Genomic DNA, 26,439 nt, shown 5'->3' with positions numbered 1-26,439 from the left:
TTATTATTATTATTATTATTATTATTATTCTCTTTCCTCATTAGCACAAATAACTAGTATCACTGCCCCCCTTTAAAGTGCCAACCAAGGCTTCTTTAAAATTAATTCTCTTACGTCTGTTTAGGTAACAAAGCTAATAAGAGGAAAATATTACACAACAGCAACCCTTTTAAAACTTTACCACTATAAATGTGCATGCAGTATTCCCAGCTTTTCAAATGGTTATGCTATACATTTACTGCAGTTTCTACCATACCCTTCTGGGCTGCAATTCTAAACTGTGCCTGCTGACCATGATTTTACTACTCTTTGTTACTTTGCTGTGCTATTGCACTGTGCTGTGCTGTTACACTGTGCTACCTGCTCTGTGTTTTAATGCCTATTTCCCCTGGTTATTGTTGGCTCTACTGTATGGTCTCATCTTACCCTGGTGAAATACTTCTTGTTGGTGCATCGATAGACTGCGAAGGCGCAGAAGTCTGGGAAGGTGGGGTTACTGCGAAGAGCTGCACAGACCAGGCCTGCAGATCAAACACAGTCAGAGCTGCACAGACCAGGCCTGCAGATCAAACACACAGTCAGAGCTGCAAAGCCACAATCACCAAGGCAAAGCAACTGAGCCTCTTAGAAAAAGTTACTGTAGTAATATTACATGGTAAATTTGTAGTTTCCCCCATGCTTTTCCCATTGTTATACAGTACTTTGCTTTTACCAGTTTCCCTGGTTTGTCGTGTTCTTTTACTATGCTTTACCACACCTCTCTGTGCCTTACAATGCTTACCTATGCTACAACATGGTTTCACTCTGCTTCACTACACTTTGCTGTGGTTTTACTGTGGGCATTTTTATAAGAGGTGCTAAATTTCTCCTTAATTTCAGAAGAAGATGAAGTCTATTTCAATAAATAAAAAGAAAATGTATGTTCATGGGCTATACCCACTTTACAGTCCCCAAAACCTCAGACCCTTGTACATCTAATAACATGCATGACAAACACTATATGCAAACACACCCTTTCTTGTGGAAGGACATCTGGGTTATTTACTATGTTGTCATTTAACTTTAGTATGTGTTGTAATAGATAGACCCAAACCCTCTGAGAAGAGCATCAAGAGGCGATTTCAGAGCCTTAGAAATCGCCTTAATTCAGTGGTAACCCCACTGTAACTAATATGTAATTTTAAATGTATTATTAATAGCGTTTTAATTAAATTATACCAAATCACGTTTTTATTTATAATGAAAGGAAAACATAATATATGTTTTCAATATAAGCATCTGGGCAACATAGTATATGTTCCCTTCATTGTAAATAAAAACGTGATTTGCTATAATGAAAACGCTAATAAATGAACAATGGTTGTAGCATCAGTTTTTAAGTACTCTGTAAATATTCTGTCTAATAGTTAAAAAGTACAACGCTTATGGGGCTGTCTTGTTTTCAATAGATAGAGGCACGGGCATTGCATCCATGGAATACCTTGTGTGTCTTATATATGGTATGAGTGGAGTGTCTGGGGGGGCTGAGCAGACCCCCCCCCACCCCCAACGAACCTAAAAGAAGCTCAGCCTTGCTATAACGTTTCTTTCAGCAAGTTATACAGCATCTGTGTTGTTTTGCTGCACACAAGACTGACAGCTCAAAGTGTGGCTACCAGACTCTGTGTTCTGTGATTGGATGTTTATGTTCTGCTCGTGTGTTAGGCACACTAGACTTGCAGGCAAAAGGACAGAACTGTAGGGAAGGGTTAGGGTTAATAATAATGTCGGTTTTGTACGGTCACGGAAATCATGGAAAAGACATGGAATATGAAAACAGCGATTTCCAGGCCTGGAAAAAGTATTGTAAAAGTCATGAAAAAATAGCCTGAAAAGGTTTGCACTATATCTTGTTTAAGACTACCATTTTTTTGTTGTTTTTTTTTTTCTGTCTGTCCGTTTCCTTGGCTGTTTCTGCGGATATTATTTGTATTTTCTGTGGTTGCTAAGTAACTAACTTGGTAACAAAGGCATATTCGCCATTGTTTAACCATTGCCAGAAAAGTGAGGGGGTTAATTATTTTTTATTTTTATTTTTTTAACGCATTGTAGTACACGTATGAATAGACCACGTGTACAATTTTTAATTGGTACAAGTTATAAAAAATGACACAAGCTACGTATTTCCTACGTTGGTGGATAGTAATTTTACATTAGTGGTGGCTTGTCATGACAGCGTATTCGCTTGTAACCGCTTCTTATGCACAACGTAATTGGCATAGTAGCCAATATTTGGTGTATCGTTTAGACAATAAGACATCAGTTTACAATAAGGAATATCACAAATATTGGCGAAAGGTTTTCTTCTGCGCTGCAAGCATACATTTGCTGAGTACAGCCGTCTCATTGAGGTTTGGCATTTGTTATTTTACGTGGCGTGACAGGAACCATATTTATTATCAAGTATAATACATTTGATAATAATTGTCTATCAGTCTCCTGCTTTAGTGTTATAAACAGTAAGGGTAATCACAATCTATTATTATTATTATTATTATTATTATTATTATTATTATTATTATTATTATGCTGATGATGTACAGCGCCAGGGGTGATGTAACATCACTAACATCTTCAAATACTAATATATTCAAATGCAATCATGGAGAAACCATTAACATACAACCTTATAGCATTAACATAACTAAATTGCAACATTCCAGCAGCATCGTTAAAAAGTTCTGCAGTGGGTATTAAGTAACAGTTATGTTTTATAACACAATGCCACTGTATTGTACACCCCCAAAGTATAAAGCAAAATATAAACAAGAATATGCAAAACATTAGAAAATAAACAAGCAGAAGAAAAACTGAATTGCATCTACCACTGTTAATAATAACAAAAACAATAAAATCCACTAAAAAGACCACATTCATTGTAATGCGCACTTAACTCGCCGTTTACAAAAGACCCTGCGATTATTGGAAGTTTTAAGGTGACAAGTAAAAACGTATTGCAGGAAAAGTAAAAGGCATATTAAAAAACATTGTATAAACATAAGTTAAATAATTGGAAAGACACGTTAAAAAAAAATGTTTTGAGACGGCTTTTAAAAATATTCAAAGGCTCAGATTCCCTGATTACTTTTGGAAGAGCATGGAACATGTGAGGCGACTTTTCATTGGATCACTAGGACACGTACTATTTTCTTTAAATTCAGTGGCCCAAATTTGTGCACATAGTAAAATAGTACGTGTAGTTTACAAAATAGAATGCATAGTGTATCACAGTACTCACTACATGTATTCATTTACTTGAAACGCGTGCTTAACAGCACAAGTTTTTAGCGCGGATGGCCTTCCATACCTTCTCAGCTTGCTCCGTTTTATCCGAAGGTAATGGGTAGAGCTCTTAATATATACCCATGTGACTTTAGCTATATTTGTGAGATAGCAGGGAGGGGGTTAAAATCCTTCCCTGCTAAAAACCTTGTGAGAATGCACATTTGGGTGTTATGGGGTTTAATTGGGTAATTGTTTTATTGTTTAGTAATCCCCTGCACCTGGTGGTAATTGTAAATTAGAGCCAGGTGCAGGGTATAAGAGAGGCAGCCAGTCTGTTCCAGGCTGCTGCTGAGAGAAGAGCCCGACTGTGTGAGTGAGCAGTCGTATTGAGGTATTGTGTGAGGGTGTGTTTTTGAATGTTTGTGGCAGGTAAACGGTTTAGCCGTCCTGCGTGATAGTTAGGTTCCTGTTTATGTTTAGTGAGTGCTCCAAATAGGAGCTAGGTGTTTGTTTTGTGTTTATTTCATTTTGTGTTTATTAAAAGTGCGCGTGAGCGCTGTTTCAGTAGAATCCTGTGTGTTGGGTCGTGATTCAGAAGGGAGAAGAACCCGTGAGACGCTGGCAAAGGCTTACATTTTTGCTTCAAGATATAGGGGTAATTCTATAGGGGCAGATATCGGTCATACCCGTGGCGTTATTATTGTCAAGTGTTTACCTGTCGGCACCAAGCCGTTGTTAGCTTAGACGCTGGCAAAGGCTTACATTTTTGCTTCAAGAGGAGGGGTTTCTGGAGGGGCAGATATCGGTCAGACCCGTGGCGTTATTATTGTCAGTGTTTACCTGTCGGCACCACGCCGTTGTTTTCGAACTGGTCCAGACGCAGCATCCATTTGTGGCTACACCCAGAGGCCAGCCGGATGCTGCAGATGGACTCAGCCTTGTGTTCTGGGCGCTGGAGTTGGAAGAATTCAGCGTACTTCCATCGCGGGAGCGGGGAGCCGGGAACACCCTCCCACGAGCCCAGTTGACCGGCTGTGAGAGACTGCGACCCGGGCACTGCGCTACACACTGCAAAAAGTCTTTATTTTATTACTTTGATTTGTTGGCTGCCAAAAGCAGTGAAAATAAACGTTTAATAGGTCAAAATGTCAAGGTTATTATACACATACATACATACATACAGTGGCTTGCAAAAGTATTCAGACCCCTGAGCAATTCTCTCTACTGAATTACAAATGGTACATTGAAATTTCGTTCTTTCGATATTTTATTTTAAAACACTTAAACTCAAAATCGATTATAGTAAGGTGACATTGGTTTTATGTTGGGAAATATTTCAAAGAAAAATAAAAAACTGAAATATCTTGCTTGCATAAGTATTCACCCCCAACACATTCATATTTGGTAGAGCCACCTTTCGCTGTATTAACAGCTTTAAGTCTTTTGGGGTAAGTATGTACCAGCTTTGCATACAGTGTCAGAGTGATTTTGGTCCATTCTTCTTGGCAGATTTGCTCCAGGTTGTTCAGGTTGGTTGGACGACGCTTGTGGACTGCAATTATCAAATAGTGCCACAGATTCTCAATGGGATTGAGATCAGGACTTTGACTTGGCCACTGCAGGACATTCACCTTTTTGTTCTTGAACCACTCCAATGTTGCTTTGGCCTTGTGCTTGGGATCATTGCCTTGCTGAAAGGTCAATTTCCTCCCAAGCTTCAGTATTTTAGCGGACTGAAACAGATTCTCTTGCAGTATTTTCCTGTATTTTGCTCATTCCATTCTTCCTTCAGTTGTAACAAGATGCCCAGTCCTTGCTGATGAGAAGCATCCCCACAGCATGATATTGCCACCACCATACTTCACTGTAGTGATGGTGTGTCTTGAGGCATGGGCAGTGTTAGGTTTGCGCCACACATAGCGCTTTGAGTTTTGGGAAAAAAGCTCTATCTTGGTCTCATCTGACCACAAAACCTTTTCCCACATTGCAGCTGGGTAACTCTCGTGCTTTCTAGCAAACTCCAGACGTGCTTTCAGATGGTACTTTTTGAGTAACGGCTTCTTTCTTGCCACCCTCCCATACAGGCCAGTGTTATGCAGAGCTCTTGATATGGTTGACTGGTGCACCATTACTCCACTCCCAGCTATTGAACTCTGTAGCTCCTTTAAAGTGATTGTTGGCCTCTCTGTGGCTTCTCTCACAAGTCTCCTTCTTGTTTGAGTGTTGAGCTTTGAGGCACGGCCTTTTCTTGGCAGTGCCTGGGTGGTGTGATGCAGCTTCCACTTCTGATTATTGATCCAACTGTGCTCACTGGGATATTCAAACACTTGGATATTATTTTGTACCCTTTCCCTAATCTATGCATTTGTATTACTTTATCTCTAACTTCTGTAGAATGCTCTTTGGTCTTCATTTTCCTTCAGATTCACAGCCTTACCAATGATCCTTCAACAGTGGGGTTTTTATCCAGAAAATGTGACAGCAACTTTAATGGTTCACAGGTGGAGGCCAATGGTGAGGTAATTGTGTCCTCGTTAGGGCAATTTCTTTCATCGGTGCAAACTGGGAGCTTCCACAGCACAGGGGTTGAATACTTATGCAAACAAGATATTTCAGTTTTTTATTTTTCTTAAAAATATTTCCCAACATAAAACCAATGTCACCTTACAATAATTGATTCTGAGTTTCAGTGTTTAAAAATAAAATATCAAACAGAACGAAATTTCAATGTACCATTTGTAATTCAGTAATATGAGAGAATTGGTCAAGGGTCTGAATACTTTTGCAAGCCACTGTATATATATATATATATATATATAGATAATATATATATATATATATATATCACGAAGAAAATATGTGTCTTGCTTGTTGCAGTGCTTCTTTTAGTACACAGGAATGGCTGATACATGTTGGCATGGAAATGTTTCCCTGCCAATGCTACTGGTCACTGCAGTTACGTAAGCTTGTTTCAAAGCTTGTTCATCACGCCTTTTAAACCAATTATGGCTCAATGCTGACACCTACTGAACACAAACACGGGCCTTCTATATACAGTATGTGTGTGTGTGTTGTTTCTAATAATGCTGTAGTCGTAGTAGTAAATATAGTATAGAAATATTGTACTGCTACTAATAATAATACTAATACAGTACTAATAACACTGTAGTAATATTAATAACACTAATAAATGTACTACTACTAATAATAATATTTCATATTCTTACCCACATATAGAAGAACAGTAAGAACCTTCATTTCACTTCTCTAATATAATATTTCATTTATTCAACTAAGTTGTCAATTTAAAAAAACTGAAAAATTAGTTAAAAGCTGAACTCCACGCTGTCTTGGTTGATTCTGTTGGCTGAGAGGTTGCTAAGTAACAAAGTGATTGTGAGCTCATCAGAACGAAGAAAAGAACAGTGCCATTGTGACATCAAAGGGGTCACTAGTAAAGCTGCCACCTCCTGTGAAAGTTTCCATTTAGTTTACTACTAATAAACTTTTCGAAAATCCATAAACTACAACATTAAGCAGCTGACAAGTCTGTATCACCTTTCACCGGTATGCAAGTTATTTTTAAGAAACTACAGCCATGCACCTGACTAGACTCAGCTTAGTCCCATAAGAAGTGTAAAGTACCTTACTGTATATCACGATGTAGTATCAGCATTTTCAGATCGTTCTTTTTTCATCCAAGTTTGGAAAAGGAGACCACATAAAAAAACATAATCACAGTTCAGTGATGTTGTTTCAGATGATATAATAACCCCCTCCAATACGATCGCTAATAATATATATCTTTTAAAAAGAAGCCCAGTCTTGTAAATCTAAAGCAGTTTTGTGTCCAAATAAGATTCTTTTTATTCTTAATTTGCTTGTGGAAATGACCTGTAGATTTGGAGTTGATGTGTGCTGAACATCAGGATTGTTACCAGCACCAAGACAGCTGATTCTATTCTGCTGCTGCCAGTAGCTGCACAAAACACTTTCTTAATATAACCAAACATTTCACTTTCATTAAATGTAGTCAATATAATGTCAACATTTCTCTTTCTTCAGCCCTGGTGTTAAACTTTTGGCAGCAGTCTTTATGGGGCTTCTTACTGGCAGCAGAATTTGTGCTGGGACCAGGAAACCCCCAAAACACTGCTGCCAGGAGACTTTCTACTGTTTCTAATCACTGTTCTGTTAATCAGACATGAGGTTTTCCAGGTGCCCTGTACTTCAACACGGAAGCACTGACTTTTCCTTATGTATCAAATGTAAATGTGGTAGCCTTTGTCACTTGTGATGGAGATTGAAACTGTCTAAATCACTGTTGGTGCCACTTCTGTATAATATATAACGATGGAGATTGAAACTCAGGGAAGCTGTCTGAATCATTGTTGGTGTCACTGCTTTATTTATATATATATATATATATATATATAATTTTAATAAACTTTTGACAGTACCAGTCAAAAGTTTGAGTACACTTGCTGAAAACTAGGTTTTTTTCATAACTGACAATGTTTTACAATATACAAAACAAAACAGGAGTATCAGAGCAATGTTCAAGAAAATTTAAAATTGTCTCTAAATCTTGGATTCCTCAAAATAGCCACCCTTTGCCTTAATAACAGCCTTACAAACATGAGGCATTCGGTTAACAAGTTTCAGCAGGAAATCAGCCGACATGTCTTCTCAGCTCTTCTGCAGCAATTCCCAGAGATGCAGGGCTTTGCTTTGACTCTTCTGTCCAGGCCAGGTCATTAGATTGAGTTGTCCTTCACTTTCCTTCTTTGCCAGATAGTTCTTGCACAACTTTGAGGTGTGTTTCGGGTCATTATCTTGCTGAAGAATGAAGGACTGCCCAACTAGCCCTAATCCTGATGGAATGGCATGCCTCTGAAGTATGCTATGATAGCCATGCTGGTATGATAACTCATGCGCTCACACTCTCTGCGTCTTACAAATACTCAGCGATTGGACCCAAATACTTCAAATTTTGACTCATCGGTCCATAAGGCCGACTTCCACTCCTCAAACGTCCAGTTTCTGTGTTTTTTGGCCCAGACAAGTCTTTTCCTCTTATTCTACACGCTAAACAATGGTTTCTTTGCAGCAATTCTTCCAGTTAGGCCAGCTTCACGCAACCTCCTCTGAACAGTTGATGTTGAAACACCTGTACTTCTAGTAGCATTTAGCTGAGCTTGTATTTCAGGGGCAGTTAATCGCCGGTTTCGCAGGTTTGTGACTCGAACGAACTTGTTCTCTGACTCTGAGGTCACCCTTGGCCTGCCTGACCTTGTTTGGTCCTCATGAGTGCCAGGTTCTTCAAATTGTTTGATGGTCTTGGCCACAGTAGTTACAGACACTTGCAAAGTTCTTGCGATTTGTCTTAAAGATTGACCTTCATTTCTTTAAGTAATTAAAGAAAAAGCAACGCTGATGTACAGGTAAGTAAGCTGGGCTGAGCTGAGTGGGGGATGGAGGGGGGTGATGCTGGGACACCAAAATCACGGTTGAGTCCTCTTGAGGTGTCGTGGGCTAGTTAACGAAACACCAAGGATGGAAGGTGCCCACTTTAAGACCCCAGAGATGTACCCTACTTAGTTCAATCCAGACGGTTGTCATGCTAATGCGCTGGGGAGACCACACTGGGTTGATCCCCGGAGCCAGCATCGCAGCCGTTGTGTGTGCTGATCCCTGGAGCCAGTATTACACTTCAGCAATCAATACACTTTGCCTTCAAAACAGCATCAATTCTTCTAGGTACACTTACACAAAGTCACGGATTTTGTAGGCATATAGTCAGGTGTATGATTAAACAATTACACCAAACAGGTCCTAATGATCATCAATTCAATATGTAGGTTGAAACACAATCATTAACTGAAACAGAAACAGCTGTGTAGGAGGAATAAAGCTGGGTGAGGAACAGCCAAACTCAACTAACAAGGTGAGGTTGCTGAAAACAGTTTACTGTCAAAAGTTATACATCATGGCAAGACTGAGCACAGCAACAAGACACAAGGTAGTTATACTGCATCAGCAAGGTCTCTCCCAGGCAGAAATTTCAAGGCAGACAGGGGTTTCCAGATGTGCTGTCCAAGCTCTTTTGGAGAAGCACAAAAAAACAGGCAACGTTGAGGACTGTAGACGCAGTGGTCGGCCAAGGAAACTTACTGCAGCAGATGAAAGACACATCATGCTTACTTCCTTTCACAACCGGAAGATGTCCAGCAATGCCATCAGCTCAGAATTGGCAGGAAAGTGGGACCCTGGTACACCCATCTACTGTCTGGAGAAGTCTGGTCAGAAGTGGCCTTCATGGAAGACTTGCAGCCAAAAAGCCATACCTCCGACGTGGAAACAAGGCCAAGCGACTTAACTATGCACGAAAACACAGGAACTGGGGTGCAGAAAAATGGCAGCAGGTGCTCTGGACTGTTGAGTCAAAATTTGAAATATTTGGCTGTAGCAGAAGGCAGTTTGTTCGCCGAAGGGCTGGAGAGTGGTACACGAATGAGTGTCTACAGGCAACAGTGAAGCATGGTGGAGGTTTCCTGCAAGTTTGGGGCTGCATTTCTGCAAATGGAGTTGGGGATTTGGTCAGAATTAATGGTCTCCTCAATGCTGAAAAGTACAGGCAGATACTTATCCATCATGCAATACCATCAGGGAGGCATCTGATTGGCCCCAAATTTATTCTGCAGCATGACAACGACCCCAAACATACAGCAAAAGTCATTAAGAACTATCTTCAGCGTAAAGAAGAACAAGGAGTCCTGGAAGTGATGGTATGGCCCCCACAGAGCCCTGATCTCAACATCATCGAGTCTGTCTGGGATTACATGAAGAGAGAGAAGCAACTGAGGCTGCCTAAATCCACAGAAGAACTGTGGTTAGTTCTCCAAGATGTTTGGGCCAACCTACCTGCTAAGTTCCTTCAAAAACTGTGTGCAAGTGTACCTAGAATAATTGATGCTGTTTTGAAGGCAAAGGGTGGTCACACCAAATATTGATTTGATGTAGATTTTTCTTCAGTTCACTCACTTTGCATTTTGTTAATTGAAAAATATAAACTATTTACATGTCTATTTTTGAAAGCATTCTTACTTTACAGCATTTTTTCACACCTGCCTAAAACATTTGCACAGCACTGTGTGTGTGTGTGTGTGTGTGTGTGTGTATATATATATATTCCATTTGGAATCAAACTTGTTTTCGAATTTAAATGCTAAAGGTAGGCCAGTAAATGCTTCGCTCATTCTATATGGGAAAATAAATGGAATAGATGTGTATTATACACACACACATGCACACACACACATACACATAGAGACATAGTGTACAATGTCTCTGACTGACCCTCCCTCCCGATGCTCAGGGGGTTTCCGTGCCCACCCAAAGGACATGATCGTGGCGCCGGTCTGACTGAAGGGCTGGCGTGGGAACAAGCTGGAGCGCTGCATCTGCAAGAATAAGCTGGTTGGAGACCGCACGTTCACAGAGGACCAGCACAACCTGAACAAGAGGATCAAGTTTCTGTACAGGAGATTCAACCACTACTGCAAGCATCGCTGAGCAGAGCAGCAATACAGCAAGCCAGCACCACCCGCTCTCTATTCTCTGTTACAAACACTCAAAGAAACATATAAAGCTCTGGAGATTGAAACTTAGGATGACTGTCTGAATCATTGTTGGTAACTGAGGCAAAGTGGCTTGCATTGGTCAGGTGTAGTGGTGATGCAGTGCTCAAACAACAACAACAAATTCAGTTCACGGTCCAAATAGTTCTTTATTTTGTTGCATGGTTTGGCACTGTTAAATAATAATGCTGGCAACTACACAGAAATGTTTAATTGCACAGCTAAACAAGACAGGGTTTCAGTCCCAAAATAATAACAATACAGGCATGGCTCTGCGTCCTTTCTCACGGTGCTCCCGTGCTGGTGGTGAATACAGTGATTGTGATTGGTGCAGTATTTATAATCCAGGTTGGATGCTGGATTGACAGTGACAGCTCCCGGTTGTTAGCCGTCTACTAATGACAAAGCAAACACTATTAATACAAACACTCACAAAAACACTCATAGTTAGTTTACAGTTTTTGGAACGATAACCATAACAAAGGAACAGATCGCTCAGCCACATCCCGATATACCCTCAGTCACGCCCCTTTCGGTAGTGAGTGCAATCACGTCTCCTCCAATACATAACTGACACATCGCCTAATGCAGTAAAGCAATGACTTCTGGTATTGTGGCTCCGGCCCCTTCCTGGATGGCTGACTTCCAACTGACATGGGAATTAATTGTCAAACCATTCAGTCCAGGGCACACTGTTCCTGGTATGCAGCACCCTCACAGGCTCGGATTCATTCGCTCTCTGTCACAGTGCCACTGCTGTATAATATATAAAACTATGGAGGTTGCATCTCAGGGGGACTGTTTGAATCACTGTTGGTGACACTGCTGTATAGTATATAAAACTATGGAGACTGAAACTCAGGGGAGCTGTCTGAATCATAATCACTTTATTTGAAAATTTATATGATGCTTCACAACAATATTGGTCAAATGAACTAATTGATGTGAGGATCATCATGAGCACTTATCCTACAGGCTCATATAATAATATTGATTAAAAGTCACATCCCCACTGGAAGCCATTAGTGACAATTACGTTTATAACGTTGCAGAGCATGTAGATCTCACATTTAGAATGCATTAGAAACATTGAAACCACAACTGGTTCTATAGAAACAAGAAGTGTGTTAATATGAGCTTTTAGCTTGATCTTGCTGCCTTTGTGCTTGCTGATTACATGTCTGATATTAAGAATTGGATGTCACAAAACTTTCTGCATCTTAAGTGTGACAAGACAGAAGTTATGTTGCTAGGTACTGCACACCAGTTACATAAAAGTAATGCTGTAAACTTGTCAGTCGATGGTACTATGCTTGAGTTTAGATCCAAAATGAGAAATCTGGGAGAAATGTATTATCCTGGATTAACTTTTGAACCTTGTGTGCAGAATACTGTTAAGGCATCATTTTTCATTCATCGCTAGAGTGAGACCTATGCTTTCTGCTTCTGTAGCTTTTGTTTTTTGTTTTTTCGTGGATTGATTATTGTAATGCTCTGCTTGCAGGCATCTCCAAAAGCACACTGTCCAAATTACAACATGTTCAGAACTCAGCAGCTCGTATCCTGACAAGGTCACGTGCGAGGGATCATATCACTCCTGTTGCAGAGTCCCTGCACTGGTTGCCTATCAGGTTTCATGTTGATTTTAAAATTGTACTTCTTACTTTTAAGGCTTTACATGGTTTGGCTCCACAGTGTTTATCTGCTCTCACAGCTTGCTATTTCCTTTCAGCCTCTCTCCCCTCTCAGTAATACAGACAGAGCTCCACGGTCCCTCTCATGCTCTCTGCCCCAGGGAGAACGAGAGAGAAAGAAGAGGAAAAGGAGAAAGAAATAATCAACGTTCGGTTTGACTCTACAATGGAATTGCTTAAGCCCAATTCACACAAGACTAAAACCACATAAAAGATTGCCTCTGAATTTTTACCGACACCGCTGAAATGTAGTGCTGTGCGAATCTGCCATTTAATTTTAGTCCAATCCCATGCTTTTTTCTTCATCTGAATGCATTTCAATATAATTTTAGTGGATAAATTTAGTGGCAAAGTGTAAATTTGACAGCGGGCGCAGAACAGCAGGTGAACACCATTCTTTACATACAGTAAAATCAGACTTTACAGCTGCTAAACATGATTTATGGCAGCATTATGGGGAGTTAGCACTCGCAAATCACTTTGCACCTATCCTTACATCACCCCTGTATCTCTTTACCTTGAAGCCAGTCTCTCTGCAGCAGTAGTGGAGAATGGCAGGGAGCCACTTCTTTTTCTCTCCTTCTCATTCTTCTCTGAAGGTTTTTCTTGAGTTGCAGAAAGCAGTGATTTACCTAAAAATCAGCATGAAGACACAGTAGAGATCAGGACAATGGCTATGGAACTGTTACAATCACCAATAGTCAAAATTTGTTTTGAATGCTTGGTCATTGACACTCTGAGTGTGAGATCGACACTCTCAGTGACACTATAAGTGTAGCTGCTGCTAATAGGCTCTACTGTGGACTTGACTTGTAATCATGTTTTTAAAGAGTTTTGGAACGTGAAGAGTGATGTGTGACCTGCGATGTGCTGGCTGGAGCTGTTGAAAGGGTTCCCTATGTCCCTGTTTCTCTGCTGGGAGACACTGTCCCTGTGTCTCTGCCAGAAGACACTGTCCCTCCCTTTCTGCTAGGGGGCACTGATGTTCTTGTTCTTGAAGTCCCTCAGGAGCCCCAAGCTCGACTCTGGAGGTGAGGGTGTCTCCCTGTGCGGGGCAGCAAGGTTGCTACTCTGGGTCTCCTTCTCCAGAATCATCTGCAGAAGATCCTGCAGCTCTGCCAGACCCCCGCTGCTCCACAGAGTCTCCTGAAGAGGAGATGCAGCAGTCAGCATGGCTACAGCAAAACAAGTAGCACTGAACAGAACACACAGGTCTGTGTGACTTTACTGCATTATCAGGCGTGACACACTGCCATTACACATTCTCTCCCCTGACAGTGAGATGAGATGAGGTTAAAACTCTAGAACAACGAGTGCAGATAGAAGACAGGCAGGTACGTAGGACAGGCATACAAGCTGGTATGTAGGACAGCAGACAGAACACAAAAAAGTCCATAATGTCAAAGTGAGAAATAAAATCTACAAATTGTTCTAAATGAATTACAAATACAAAACAGGACTTCTCTGTACTATGCTGCATCCACTTTGCCCTCTATCTTCACAAGCTTTCCAGGCCCTGACGCAGAGAAGTATCCCCATAACATAATGCTGCCACCACCATGCTTCATGGTAGGGATGGTGTTCTCAGGATGATGTGCGGTGTTAGGCTTGCGCCAAACATAGTGCTTTGCGTTGAGGGAAAAAAGCTCTATTTTGGTCTCATCAGACCACAGAATCTTCTTCCACTTGGTCTCAGAGTCTTCCACATGCCTTCTGGCAAACTCTAGTTGAGATTTGATATGAGTTTTTTTCAAAAATGGTTTTCTTTTTGCCACTGTCCCATAAAGGCCAGTTTTTTGAAGAACCTGGGCTATTGTTGCCGTATGCACTGTGTCTCCCAGCTGAGCCGTGGAAGACTGTAACTCCTTTAGAGTTGTCATAGGCCTCTTGGTGGCCTCCCTGACTAGTGCCCTTCTCACACGGATACTCAGTTTTTGAGGACGACCTGTTCTAGACAGATTAACAGTTGTGCCATATTCTCTCTGTTTCTTAATAATGGACTTTACTGTGCTCCGGGGGATATTCAATGCCTTGGAAATGTTCTTATATCCTACCCCTGATTGGTGCTTTTGAAGAACCTTATTCCAGATTTGCTTTGAATGTTCCTTCATCTTCATGATGTAGTTTTTGTTAGGAAATGTACTAACCAACTGTGGGACCTCCCAGAGACAGGTGTGTTTAACCTGAAATCATGTGAAACACCTTAATTGCACACAGGTGGACTCCATTCAACTAATTATGTGACTTCTAAAGACAATTGGTTGCACCAGAGCTTATTTAGGTGTGTCATAGCAAAGGGGGGGAATACTTAAGCAATCAATTATTTTCTGTTTTATATTTGTAATTAATTTAGAACAATTTGTAGATTTTATTTTTCATTTTGACATTATGGACTTTTTTGTGTTGATCAGTGACAAAAACTCCTAATTAAATCCATTTTGATTCCATGTTGCAAAACAATAAAATATGGAAAAGTCCAAGGGGGGAGTGAATAGTTTTGAGAGCCACTGTATGTACGACAGGTGGACAGACAGGCAGCTATGTACGACAGGCAGACAGGCAGGTATGTAGGACAGTCAGACAGGCAGGTATGTAGAACAGACAGACAGAAGCTATTTAGGGCAGACAGACAGGCATGTATGTAGGACAGGCAGAGAGGCAGGTATGTAGAACAGACAGACAGAAGCTATTTAGGACAGATAGACAGGCAGGTATGTAGGACAGGCAGACAGGCAGGTATGAATGGTCCTAAATAAGTAAAAAGAGTCCAGCATCTTTGTGAAGATTCCAGGATCTGGAAATTACAATTAAGAAGGGAGTTGGAGACTAGCTGGCCTCGTCTCTATGACAACGAGAGAGCTAAAGTGAGGCCCCTGTTCTTTTGGGTTGAACTCATTTCTAAATGCACTGCATCTTCAACATTGTAACAAAAAGATGAGAAAGGGAGAAGGGCTAGCTCGGTAACTATAGCAACAAATGATAATGTGAGGCCCACTGCCCAACCAAGAGGGCCTCCTTCAGATTCCCAGGTGCTGGTGTCCGAATTCAATCAGCTATTGGAAGTAAGGTCAGGAAAGAGTTTTGTTTGCTCTTAAGGAACACAATAAATGGGTGTTCAAATATTTGTTGTGCCGTGGTTCTAATCAAAGGACAGCAAATTTTAACAACAGACTGCTAAAGAATTGATTATGATTTCATAACATGCCATTAATTAGAATTCACTGTATTTATATTAATTTATTTACTGACTCCTATTTACTCAAACAGTTATCCCGCTGGCATATTAATGAAACATCTGCTGACTTAAGAGCATTATTAGTTCTTATAGAAAAGACAACATATAGCTTTATATTGTAGCTTTCATGCATAGTTAATATTTGCACTGAAGCAGAGAATTTGCCTGATCATTATTGCACATTTATGCTGTTTTCAAATGAACCCTCTCTTCTATTTTTCTGCTGTATTTTTAAAACTTTTGATAACATTTCAAAAAGATATAACAATGATGCGTATTTTGTTGCACATTTGTTTCCGTTGCAATCTTGAACTCGTTTGGGAGAGGTTTGTAATTAAGTGCCAACTGAGTTAAAGCAGTATCTAAACACCAATTCTCCCTAAAGACAGAGAGATAGACAGATAGGCAGGCAGACAGACAGACAGACTCACATGGAGAGCAGTGCTGTTGCCTCTAGTCTGGGGGTCCAGCTGAGGGGGGGGGGGGGGGGGGGGGGGGGGGGGGGGGGGGGGGGGGGGGGGGGAGAGAGGGGGGGGGGGGGGGGGGGGGGGGGGGGTCTCAATGGCCAGCCCCTCCAGTGCTCTCTGTGCAGTTCCACTGGAGCCCTGCCCCTCCATCCCCAGCTGTGCTGTTTCACGGGAACCCTCTCCCTGTGTCCCCTCTCCCAGTCTCTGCCCTGCTGGCACTACAGTGTGGTGCGCCTCCTCTCTCTAAGACTCTGCCGTGCTGCCAGCTCTTGTGGAGGTGTAAGTGACACGGGGGCGGGGAGGTGAGCCATCAATCTCATAGCCCACCGGACAGACCACCCTCTGGAACAGAGCGAGAGAGACAGAGCAGGAATGAGACAAATCAATCGATGACATAGGGACACAGTGTGGGCAGGAACAGACCCGTATATCTATATATAGCAGAGCTGACAGCGGGGTGCTGCGAAGTGAGGACCCAACCACAGGGGGAAGCAGAGATGCACAGCAACACAGCACTACACTAAAACATACAGACAGGACAGTCACTACAAGACACCCCAACACAGACAGGGACAGCACTGCTACTGAACCAACACAGACAAAACCAGCACTGCTACTGAACCAACACAGACAGAATCAGCATTACCACTGAACCAAAACCGAATGGACCAACCCTGCTACTGAACCAACACAGATAGGACCAGCCCTGCTACTGAAACAACAGAAACAGGACCAGCCCTGCTACTGAAACAACAGAAACAGGACCAGCCCTGCTACTGAAACAACAGAAACAGGACCAGCCCTGCTACTAAACCCCCACAAAGACAGGACCAGCCCTGCTACTGAACCCAAACACAGTCAGGACCAGCACTAGCACTGAAACTACACACACAGTACAAGCACTGCTATTGTACCCCAGCACAGAGAGGACCAGCACAGCTACTGAACACCTACACAGACAGGACCAGCCTTTCAACTGTACCAACACAGACAGGACCAGCCTTTCAACTGTACCAACACAGACAGGACCAGCCATGCTACTGAACCAACGCAGACCGGATCAGCATTGCTACTGAACCCCAACACAGGCAGGATCAGCATTGCTACTGAACCCCAACACAAACAGGACCAGCCCTGCTACTGAACCAACACAGACAGGACCAGCACTGCTAGTGAACCAACATAGACAGGACCAGCACTGCTAGTGAACCAACACAGACAGGACCAGCACTGCAACTGAAAACCCACACAGATAGGACCAGCCCTGCTACTGAACCAACACAGACAAGACCACCCCTGCTACTGAACCACCACAGACAGGACCAACCCTGCTACTGAACCCCAACACAGACAGGACCAGCCCTGCTACTGAACCCCAACACAGACAGGACAAGAATTGCTACTGAAACAAAACAGACAGGACCAACCCTGCTACTGAACCCTAACACAGAGAAAACCAGCCCTACTATTAAACCAAAACAGACAGGACCAGAACTGCTACTGAACCCCAACACAGACAGGTCCAGCACGGCTACTGAACCAACACAGACAGAACCAGCACTGCTATTGAACCCCAATACAGACAAGACCAGCACTGCTAAAGAACACCAACACAGACAGGACCAGCCCTGCAACTAAACCAACACAGACAGGACCATCCCTACTACTGAACCCCAACACAGACAGGACCATCCCTACTACTGAACCCCAACACAGACAGGACCAGCCTTGCTACTGAACCCCAGCACAGACAGGACCAGCCCTGCTACTGAACCAACACAGAGAGAATCAGCCCTGCTACTGAACCAACACAGACAGGTCCAGCCCTGCTAATGAACCCCAACACAGACAGGACCAGCCTTGCTACTGAACCCCAATACACGACAGGACCATCACTGCTAATGAACCCCAGCACAGACAGGACCAGCCCTGCTACTGAACCAACACAGAGAGAATCAGCCCTGCTACTGAACCAACACAGACAGGTCCAGCCCTGCTAATGAACCCCAACACAGACAGGACCAGCCTTGCTACTGAACCCCAATACACGACAGGACCATCACTGCTAATGAACCAACACAGACAGGTCCAGCCCTGCTAATGAACCCCAGCACAGACAGGACCAGCCCTGCTATTGAACCAACACAGAGAGAATCAGCCCTGCTACTGAACCAACATAGACAGGACCAGCCCTGCTACTGAACCCCAAAACAGACATGATTAACACTGCTACTGAACCACAACACAGATAGGATCAGCATTGCTACTGAACCAACACAGACAAGACCAGCACTGCTACAGAACCCTAACACAGACAGGACCAGCCCTGCAACTGAACCCCAAAAGACAATACCAGCCCTGCTACTGAACAAACACAGACAGAACCAGCACTGCTAGTGAACCAACACAGACAGGACCAGCACTGCAACTGAACACCAACACAGAGAGGACCAGCCATGCTGCTGTACCACAACACAGATAGGACCAGCCCTGCTACTGAAGCAACACAGACAGGACCAGCCCTGCTGCTAAACCCCAACACAGACAGGACCAGCCCTGCTACTGAAGCAACACAGACAGGACCAGCCCTGCTACTAAACCAACACAGACAGGACCAGCAGTGCTACTGAACCCCAACACAGACAGGTCCAGCACGGCTACTGAACCAACACAGACAGAACCAGCACTGCTATTGAACCCCAATACAGACAAGACCAGCACTGCTAAAGAACACCAACACAGACAGGACCAGCCCTGCAACTAAACCAACACAGACAGGACCATCCCTACTACTGAACCCCAACACAGACAGGACCAGCCCTGCTACTGAACCAACACAGACAAGACCACCCCTGCTACTGAACCACCACAGACAGGACCAACCCTGCTACTGAACCCCAACACAGACAGGACCAGCCCTGCTACTGAACCCCAACACAGACAGGACAAGAATTGCTACTGAAACAAAACAGACAGGACCAACCCTGCTACTGAACCCTAACACAGAGAAAACCAGCCCTACTATTAAACCAAAACAGACAGGACCAGAACTGCTACTGAACCCCAACACAGACAGGTCCAGCACGGCTACTGAACCAACACAGACAGAACCAGCACTGCTATTGAACCCCAATACAGACAAGACCAGCACTGCTAAAGAACACCAACACAGACAGGACCAGCCCTGCAACTAAACCAACACAGACAGGACCATCCCTACTACTGAACCCCAACACAGACAGGACCATCCCTACTACTGAACCCCAACACAGACAGGACCAGCCTTGCTACTGAACCCCAGCACAGACAGGACCAGCCCTGCTACTGAACCAACACAGAGAGAATCAGCCCTGCTACTGAACCAACACAGACAGGTCCAGCCCTGCTAATGAACCCCAACACAGACAGGACCAGCCTTGCTACTGAACCCCAATACACGACAGGACCATCACTGCTAATGAACCCCAGCACAGACAGGACCAGCCCTGCTACTGAACCAACACAGACAGGACCAGCCCTGCTACTGAACCAACACAGACAGGACCAGCCCTGCTAATGAACCCCAACACAGACAGGACCAGCCTTGCTACTGAACCCCAACACAGACAGGACCATCACTGCTAATGAACCAACACAGACAGGACCAGCCCTGCTACTGAACCCCAACACAGACAGGACCAGCATTGCTACTGAACCAACACAGACAGGACCAGCCCTGCTACTGAACCAACATAGACAGGACCAGCCCTGCTACTGAACCCCAAAACAGACATGATTAACACTGCTACTGAACCACAACACAGATAGGATCAGCATTGCTACTGAACCAACACAGACAAGACCAGCACTGCTACAGAACCCTAACACAGACAGGACCAGCCCTGCAACTGAACCCCAAAAGACAATACCAGCCCTGCTACTGAACAAACACAGACAGAACCAGCACTGCTAGTGAACCAACACAGACAGGACCAGCACTGCAACTGAACACCAACACAGAGAGGACCAGCCATGCTGCTGTACCACAACACAGATAGGACCAGCCCTGCTACTGAAGCAACACAGACAGGACCAGCCCTGCTGCTAAACCCCAACACAGACAGGACCAGCCCTGCTACTGAAGCAACACAGACAGGACCAGCCCTGCTACTAAACCAACACAGACAGGACCAGCAGTGCTACTGAACCAACACAGAGAGAATCAGCCCTGCTACTGAACCCCAATAAAGACAGGACCTGCCCTGCTACTGAACCAACACAGAGAGGACCAGCCCTGCTATTAAACCAACACAAACAGGACTAGCCCTGCTACTGAACCAACACCGACAGGACCATCCTGCTACTGAACCCCAACACAGACAGGACCAGCACTGCTACTGAACCCAAACATAGACAGGACCAGCACGGCTACTGAACCGAATTACAACAACAGCACCATAATACTCTAGCAGTGAAAGTTTAATAATAATAATAATAATAATAATAATAATAATAATAATAATTACCATTATATAGAAATACATGTATATTCTTCAGTGAGAACGATGTGTAAACAAACAGCAACCGATGTATTTTTTTACCATTCATTTTCTTGTTTTGAGGAATTAAATTGTCAAAATATTTACAGAAACAGCTTAAATTAAAAAAACGAAGTATTAGTTTTATAAAACTTTGTTTCCATAGCAACACTGCCATTGTGATGAAAACTTTGTGATGTCACAGTTCAAGTCCTGTGATTTAGTGGCAGCTATGTTCTAATAAATGATGTTATCATCTAGAATACACATTTACAAGTGTAAATAAATAAATAATTAAACTTAAAATAAACAAGAGATTAATAATCACTTATCAGTTTTTTTTCAGTTAGTATAAGATTCTCCCCGAGCTGTTTGTTGGTTCCTGTCGCTTTAAGGGGGGACGAAGAGGATTGTGGGATTACTACAAGATGGCTGCGCCCTGTGCAATGTCATGTTAGAAATAGAAATATAGAGGAAAAAACTCCAAAAACATTCACATCTTTATTCGAACCTCAATCAGAAATAATTTCTTGATAATTCCTTTTTAATTTAAAAGAATCGACTTGGACAGGTAGGTTGGTAGCGAATGTTCGTTTAAAGTGCTTTCAGAATATATACATTATTATGCGGTACATCCTGTACGCCCAACGTAAATTAGCGTGGCTTAATCATGCCCTTCAATTCAAAACAGACCGATTCAAATGGCAGGTGTAGCACTTGACAGTACCACCGTAAAACAATCTGGGTTTTCATTGAGATACACAATAGCATAAGCACGTTAACCCGACACGACAGCTCCATCATGTTAACTTGGCTTACAAAAAGCGCTTAATTTACAGAAAGTGAAAGCAAATGTCTAAAGGCTTTGCAGTAAACAACTAAACACTACCGTTCCAAAAAATGAGGTTCTCAGTAGCTAGGTTTGCTATTCTCAGTTTCTGGGGGTTTGCTTAAGCCGCGTTAAGCGTTTTAAGATGTGCCTGGTTTAATTGTGCATTGGTAAATGCAGTTTCATTTGAAATCTCTGTTTCTTTCAAAGTGAAATGATCCCTTTTTTTTGTTTGTTTTTTTGTTTTTTTGTTTATATGCACTGTAGACTGCGGGAATGTGCTCTGCGTCTGTCCTGTTAACTTTTTTTAACGTGATTTATACTTTTTTTTTTTTTTTTTTTTAATGGATACAAACTAATATTGCCACAGTGAATAATTGTATAGGGCGGTGGTGTCTATTTAGTGCGTTTAAAATAGTAAAACTGATTTATAGTAGGAAATCAGTAAAATCATCGGCATCAGTAAAAATGTTTTCAAGCTTAGACTTTATCTCTATTCTAATACCGGGTTTCACTTGAGTTTATTATTTAATGGCAAGTGTTAGTGTATCGGGAGATTCTTGCCGTCTGTAAGCAGCGATGGAAAGAAGACTCCTACTGCACACCAGTTAGTCTCATTCCAGGTTTAACTACCATCTTGATTAGCCACAGTGTGTTGGTAGCAAGCTCAGGAATGTCTCAGTAGACTCATGGTAAACCCAGCAGTGGATCAAACTGCTGTGTAACGGGTCCTATTTCCACCCCTGCTAAGGCAACTGATTTTGCTGCTGCCAGTAACTGCACAAAAAAACACATTCTTAATATGCACATATACACTTTCTCTCAACTCACAATAACATATCAGCATTTCTCTTTCTTCAGCCCTGATGGTGTTCTACTCCTGGTTTCTATGGTTTCATACCAGCCGTAGTATTTGTCCCGGTATCAGAAGCCCCAGTGAGGCTGCTGCCAGTGGCTTGTTGATACTGGTCCGCTTTGCTCAGTAGAGTTTGTTCTTGATCTTGCAGGTGAATCATGGCCAGTCTGTTTGCTCTGCTCAGTAGAGTTTGTTCTTGTTCTTGCTGGTGAATCATGGCTAGTCTGTTTGTTCTGCTTAGTAGAGTTTGTTCTTGTTCTTGCTGGTGAATCATGGCCAGTCTGTTTGCTCTGCTCAGTAGAGTTTGTTCTTGTTCTTGCTGGTGAATCCTGGCCAGTCTGTTTGTTCTGCTCAGTATTGTTTGTTCTTGTTTTTTTCAGGTGAATCGTGGCCAGTCTGTTTGCTCTGCTCAGTAGAGTTTGTTCTTGTTCTTATTGGTGAATCATGGCCAGTCTGTTTACTCTGCTCAGTAGAGTTTGTTCTTGTTTTTTTCAGGTGAATCGTGGCCAGTCTGTTTGCTCTGCTCAGTAGAGTTTGTTCTTGTTGTTATTGGTGAATCATGGCCAGTCTGTTTACTCTGCTCAGTAGAGTTTGTTCTTGTTTTTTTCAGGTGAATCGTGGCCAGTCTGTTTGCTCTGCTCAGTAGAGTTTGTTCTTGTTGTTATTGGTGAATCATGGCCAGTCTGTTTACTCTGCTCAGTAGAGTTTGTTCTTGTTGTTGCAGGTGAATCATGGCCAGTGTGTTTGCTCTGCTCAGTAGAGTTTGTTCTTGTTCTTGCAGGTGAATCATGGCCAGTCTGTTTGCTATGCTCAGTAGTTTGTTGTTGTTCTTTCCGGCGAATCATGGCCAGTCTGTCCCAGGGGCGGCGCCACCCTTGGGCCTGTGTGGCCTGGGCCCACCCAGTTATGGAGCGATTGAAAATTAAAAACATTTCATGCCAAACCGTATCAGGCTGTAGCTCATCCTCGTGGTTCAAAAGTATATCCGTCCCACCCATCTCAGTACCGTTGTCATGGTTATGAAAAAAAGATTGGTGATTGGATAGCTGAGATATGAGATCTTGCATCTTTGATAGTATAGTATCGAAATTAAGCGCGTCAGCAGCAAACGTACAGGAACTTTTCATTCATTGCAAGGCACGCAAGCAACCAGCTTGTGCAGCTACTGTTTAGTTATTTATACTGTATAAATGGGTAATTGTATGTACAAAATAATGTGATATCTTGTAACAATTGTAAGTTGCACTGGATAATGGTGTCTGCTAAGAAATATAATAACAGAACGTTTAGCCAACTTTGCAGTAAACCAGAGCTATATATGTATCTTAGGCATTAGCTACTGTATGTCCTGACAAATTTTGTAAAAAGAAAACACAGACGATCAACAAAAGCGCCAGAAATGTAAGTACCTACATTTAATTAACAATTTGAATTCAGTTGACTGATGCAGCTGAGATGTATGTTATGCTCAGTTCATGCTTCTATTCCTGTTTTGTTTTTGTTCCCATATAACTGATACTTTTCTAAAGCTCAAAGGGAAGTATTGACATTCACTTTTAGTCACTGTATGAGAGCTTTGTAAATTTAAGTTCATTTTGGGAAGTCGAATGTACGTTTGAGAGCTTTTGTCAGCTTTTGTCATTTTCTTTGTGTGGTAGTGACTTGTAGCTCACTAACGTTACGGAATTTGTGCTGCAATCCCTGTTGGTGGTAAATCGGATGTCTGACTATCAGTGTTTTGGTAGAGGGTGCGTTCTTGGAGAATATGGTGCTATTTCTGACAGTATAGACTGAGTGTCCTCAGTACGCATATTGGTAATTACATAATTACGTTTACGCCATTACGTCATAAACGGCCCGTCCGTAAAAATTTGGGGCCCAGCCAGGAATTAAATCCTTCCGCCGCCAATGGTCTGTCCGCTGTGCTCAGCAGAGTTCGTTCTTGCAGGTGAATCATGGCCAGTCTGTTTGCTCAGCTCGGAGTTTGTTCTTGTTCTTGCAGGAGAATCATGGCCAGTCTGTTTGCTCTGTTTAGACCTGGTCTGTCAACTTTCAAGCCGCTGGCGTCGAGGGAATTCTCCACAGGTGATAAAATAAACAAACAAACAAACAGTGGACTAACTTGTGAGCACCCACTGATGTGATTCTAGGTTTTATTAGTATTGTTGTTATTATTATTTTATGCCAATCACTAGGAATTCTGAAAATCACCCTCGCATTTAGTCCTGGGTCTCTCCCTCTGCCTGAAGTGTTTTCTGTGGACAAGCTGACACACAATCCACTGTGTTAATCCTGGAGGACATCTCAGCTCAGAGCCTGGCTGTTTCCCCTCATAGACCACAATGTTAAACCTGATTGTTTCACTCCATAGACCCCAATGTTAAAGCCAGCCTGTTTCACCAGGTTTCAGGTGCAAGGCTACTAGAAAGAGCAGGTCAGTGATTCTATAACGGGGATATTATTGCCAGCTGTTAATCAATTTAAATAAATATTTTCTAAAAATTAAAATGTTTGTGCTGGCCATGCAGTGCCAAGAAAAATATCTTATTGCCAACTTCTCATTTTTAAATAAAATAAAAAAGAGAGTTTTTTTTGGGAGGCTTCCGATTTCCCATTCCCGTTCTGATTGCGATGTCTGTGTTTCCCGTCAGGATCATCGTGTTTAATCAGGATGCACGCCATCCCTGAGCCCAAACAGATAGACAGGTGGACGGAGAAGAGAAACATGTTCGGAATATACGACAACATCGGAATTCTAGGTGAGCAAAAAAATACGTATTGTCAATTAAAACTATGTGGTGATCGATTTTATAATGTATAGTAAAAGTGAATCTGTCCAGTTGACCCCCTTTCACAGTCTCTTTTGGTACAATATTATATACAGGGATGGAAATCGGACTTTCATTGCATAGCATTTAAATCCATTCCTGGTTTTACTGTGAGATGCATCTGAGCTTGTCACCTATACAATGGGATTAAAACTTGGAATGGGTGAAACTGCTACTCAGTAGGAGTCTTCTTTCCACCCCTGATATATAGTGTCTCTGACCTGGGGTCAATTACAATTATAAACGCAATTACAGAATGGTTTAAAATTACAATTATAATGGTATTTAATTAAATTACAATTAGTTACACTAAAAAGTAACAAATGGCACATTAACATGTTCACTAAAAGTGTATGCAAATATAAGAATAATGATCGAATGACAAATCAATGCCTAATTGAACTGTGATTGATCAATTCTGTGGTATAATTACAATTACACAGGTGTGCTGAGATTGAACTGCAGTCACCATTACGTTGTCACTGCAGTGAAGTACAGATTGCACAGTTTCAATTGGGATTGTTTCATTTTATATGACTGACTCTCCCTCCCGATGCTCAGCGGGTTTCCGTGCCCACCCGAAGGACCTGATCGTGGCCCCAGTCTGGCTGAAGGGCTGGCGTGGGAACGAACTGGAGCGTTGCATCCGCAAGAAGAAGCTGGTGGGAGACCGCATGTTCACAGAGGACCAGCACAACCTGAACAAGAGGATCAAGTTCCTGTACAGGAGATTCAACCACTACGGCAAGCATCGCTGAGCAGAGCAATACAGCAAGCCAGCACCGCCCGCTCTGTATTCTGTTACAAATACTGAAAGAAACGTTATAAATTCCAATTGAACTCAACAGGTTTCTTTTAGTATTTCCAAATATAGACTCCCTGCTTCGTCAACACGGCTGCTGATGTTTGCAGGTTACAGGGTTATATTTATTCAAATATGTCTTTCTCTGTGTCTTCAGTGTAAATTCAACGACTAATGTTTCCACTGGAAGTCTTTCTCAGTGTCTTCAGTGTAAATTCAATGACTAGCGCCTCCACTAGAAGTCTTTGACAATGTTTTGAAGATATTGCATGTATCCCAATTTCTAAATGCAGCACTGTTGACTGTG

At 42.5% G+C, this 26,439-nt stretch overlaps 2 protein-coding genes across 10 annotated transcripts in view; one reads left to right on the top strand and one right to left on the bottom strand.

The window, feature by feature from the left end:
- LOC121325457 (acrosin-binding protein-like) overlaps positions 1 to 22,647 on the bottom strand; it is a 25,463-nt gene extending 2,816 nt beyond the window's left edge. The window contains exons 1-7 of one of the 7 annotated variants that reach the window (XM_041267940.1): positions 22,478 to 22,647; positions 13,116 to 13,744; positions 12,569 to 12,690; positions 10,624 to 10,727; positions 6,915 to 6,952; positions 4,105 to 4,332; positions 427 to 521 (exon numbers count right to left, since the gene is read on the bottom strand). In XM_041267940.1, the coding sequence (XP_041123874.1) occupies positions 427 to 521; positions 4,105 to 4,332; position 6,915 (324 nt within the window). In that variant the 5' untranslated portion in view covers positions 6,916 to 6,952; positions 10,624 to 10,727; positions 12,569 to 12,690; positions 13,116 to 13,744; positions 22,478 to 22,647. The other 6 variants (XM_041267945.1, XM_041267944.1, XM_041267941.1 and 3 more) reach the window with 6 other exon arrangements.
- Positions 21,011 to 26,439, top strand: LOC121325458 (39S ribosomal protein L51, mitochondrial-like). 3 transcript variants are annotated; one of them, XM_041267947.1, is made up of 4 exons: positions 21,011 to 21,388; positions 24,505 to 24,587; positions 25,154 to 25,261; positions 25,892 to 26,439. In XM_041267947.1, the coding sequence occupies exons 2-4, from the start codon at positions 24,512 to 24,514 to the stop codon at positions 26,086 to 26,088; spliced, it is 381 nt and encodes a 126-aa protein (XP_041123881.1). In that variant the 5' UTR covers positions 21,011 to 21,388; positions 24,505 to 24,511; the 3' UTR covers positions 26,089 to 26,439. The 3 variants fall into 3 exon arrangements, with proteins under 3 accessions (XP_041123881.1, XP_041123882.1, XP_041123880.1); XM_041267946.1 differs by lacking the exon at positions 21,011 to 21,388 and adding an exon at positions 23,736 to 23,903; XM_041267948.1 differs by lacking the exon at positions 24,505 to 24,587 and having other exon boundaries at positions 21,016 to 21,388.

Source organism: Polyodon spathula, chromosome 13 (assembly GCF_017654505.1).
Source record: "Polyodon spathula isolate WHYD16114869_AA chromosome 13, ASM1765450v1, whole genome shotgun sequence".
In the NCBI taxonomy this organism is placed as follows: domain Eukaryota; kingdom Metazoa; phylum Chordata; class Actinopteri; order Acipenseriformes; family Polyodontidae; genus Polyodon; species Polyodon spathula.
Note: the sequence above shows the minus strand (reverse complement) of the source record. Positions and strands in the feature narration are given on the sequence as shown.

Bases quoted from the DNA above. Each gene is read 5' to 3' on its own strand.
- LOC121325458 (XM_041267946.1), top strand. The intron at 24,588-25,153 runs GTGATAAAATAA...GTTTCCCGTCAG, and splicing joins GTCGAGGGAATTCTCCACAG to GATCATCGTGTTTAATCAGG. The intron at 25,262-25,891 runs GTGAGCAAAAAA...CCCGATGCTCAG, and splicing joins CGACAACATCGGAATTCTAG to CGGGTTTCCGTGCCCACCCG.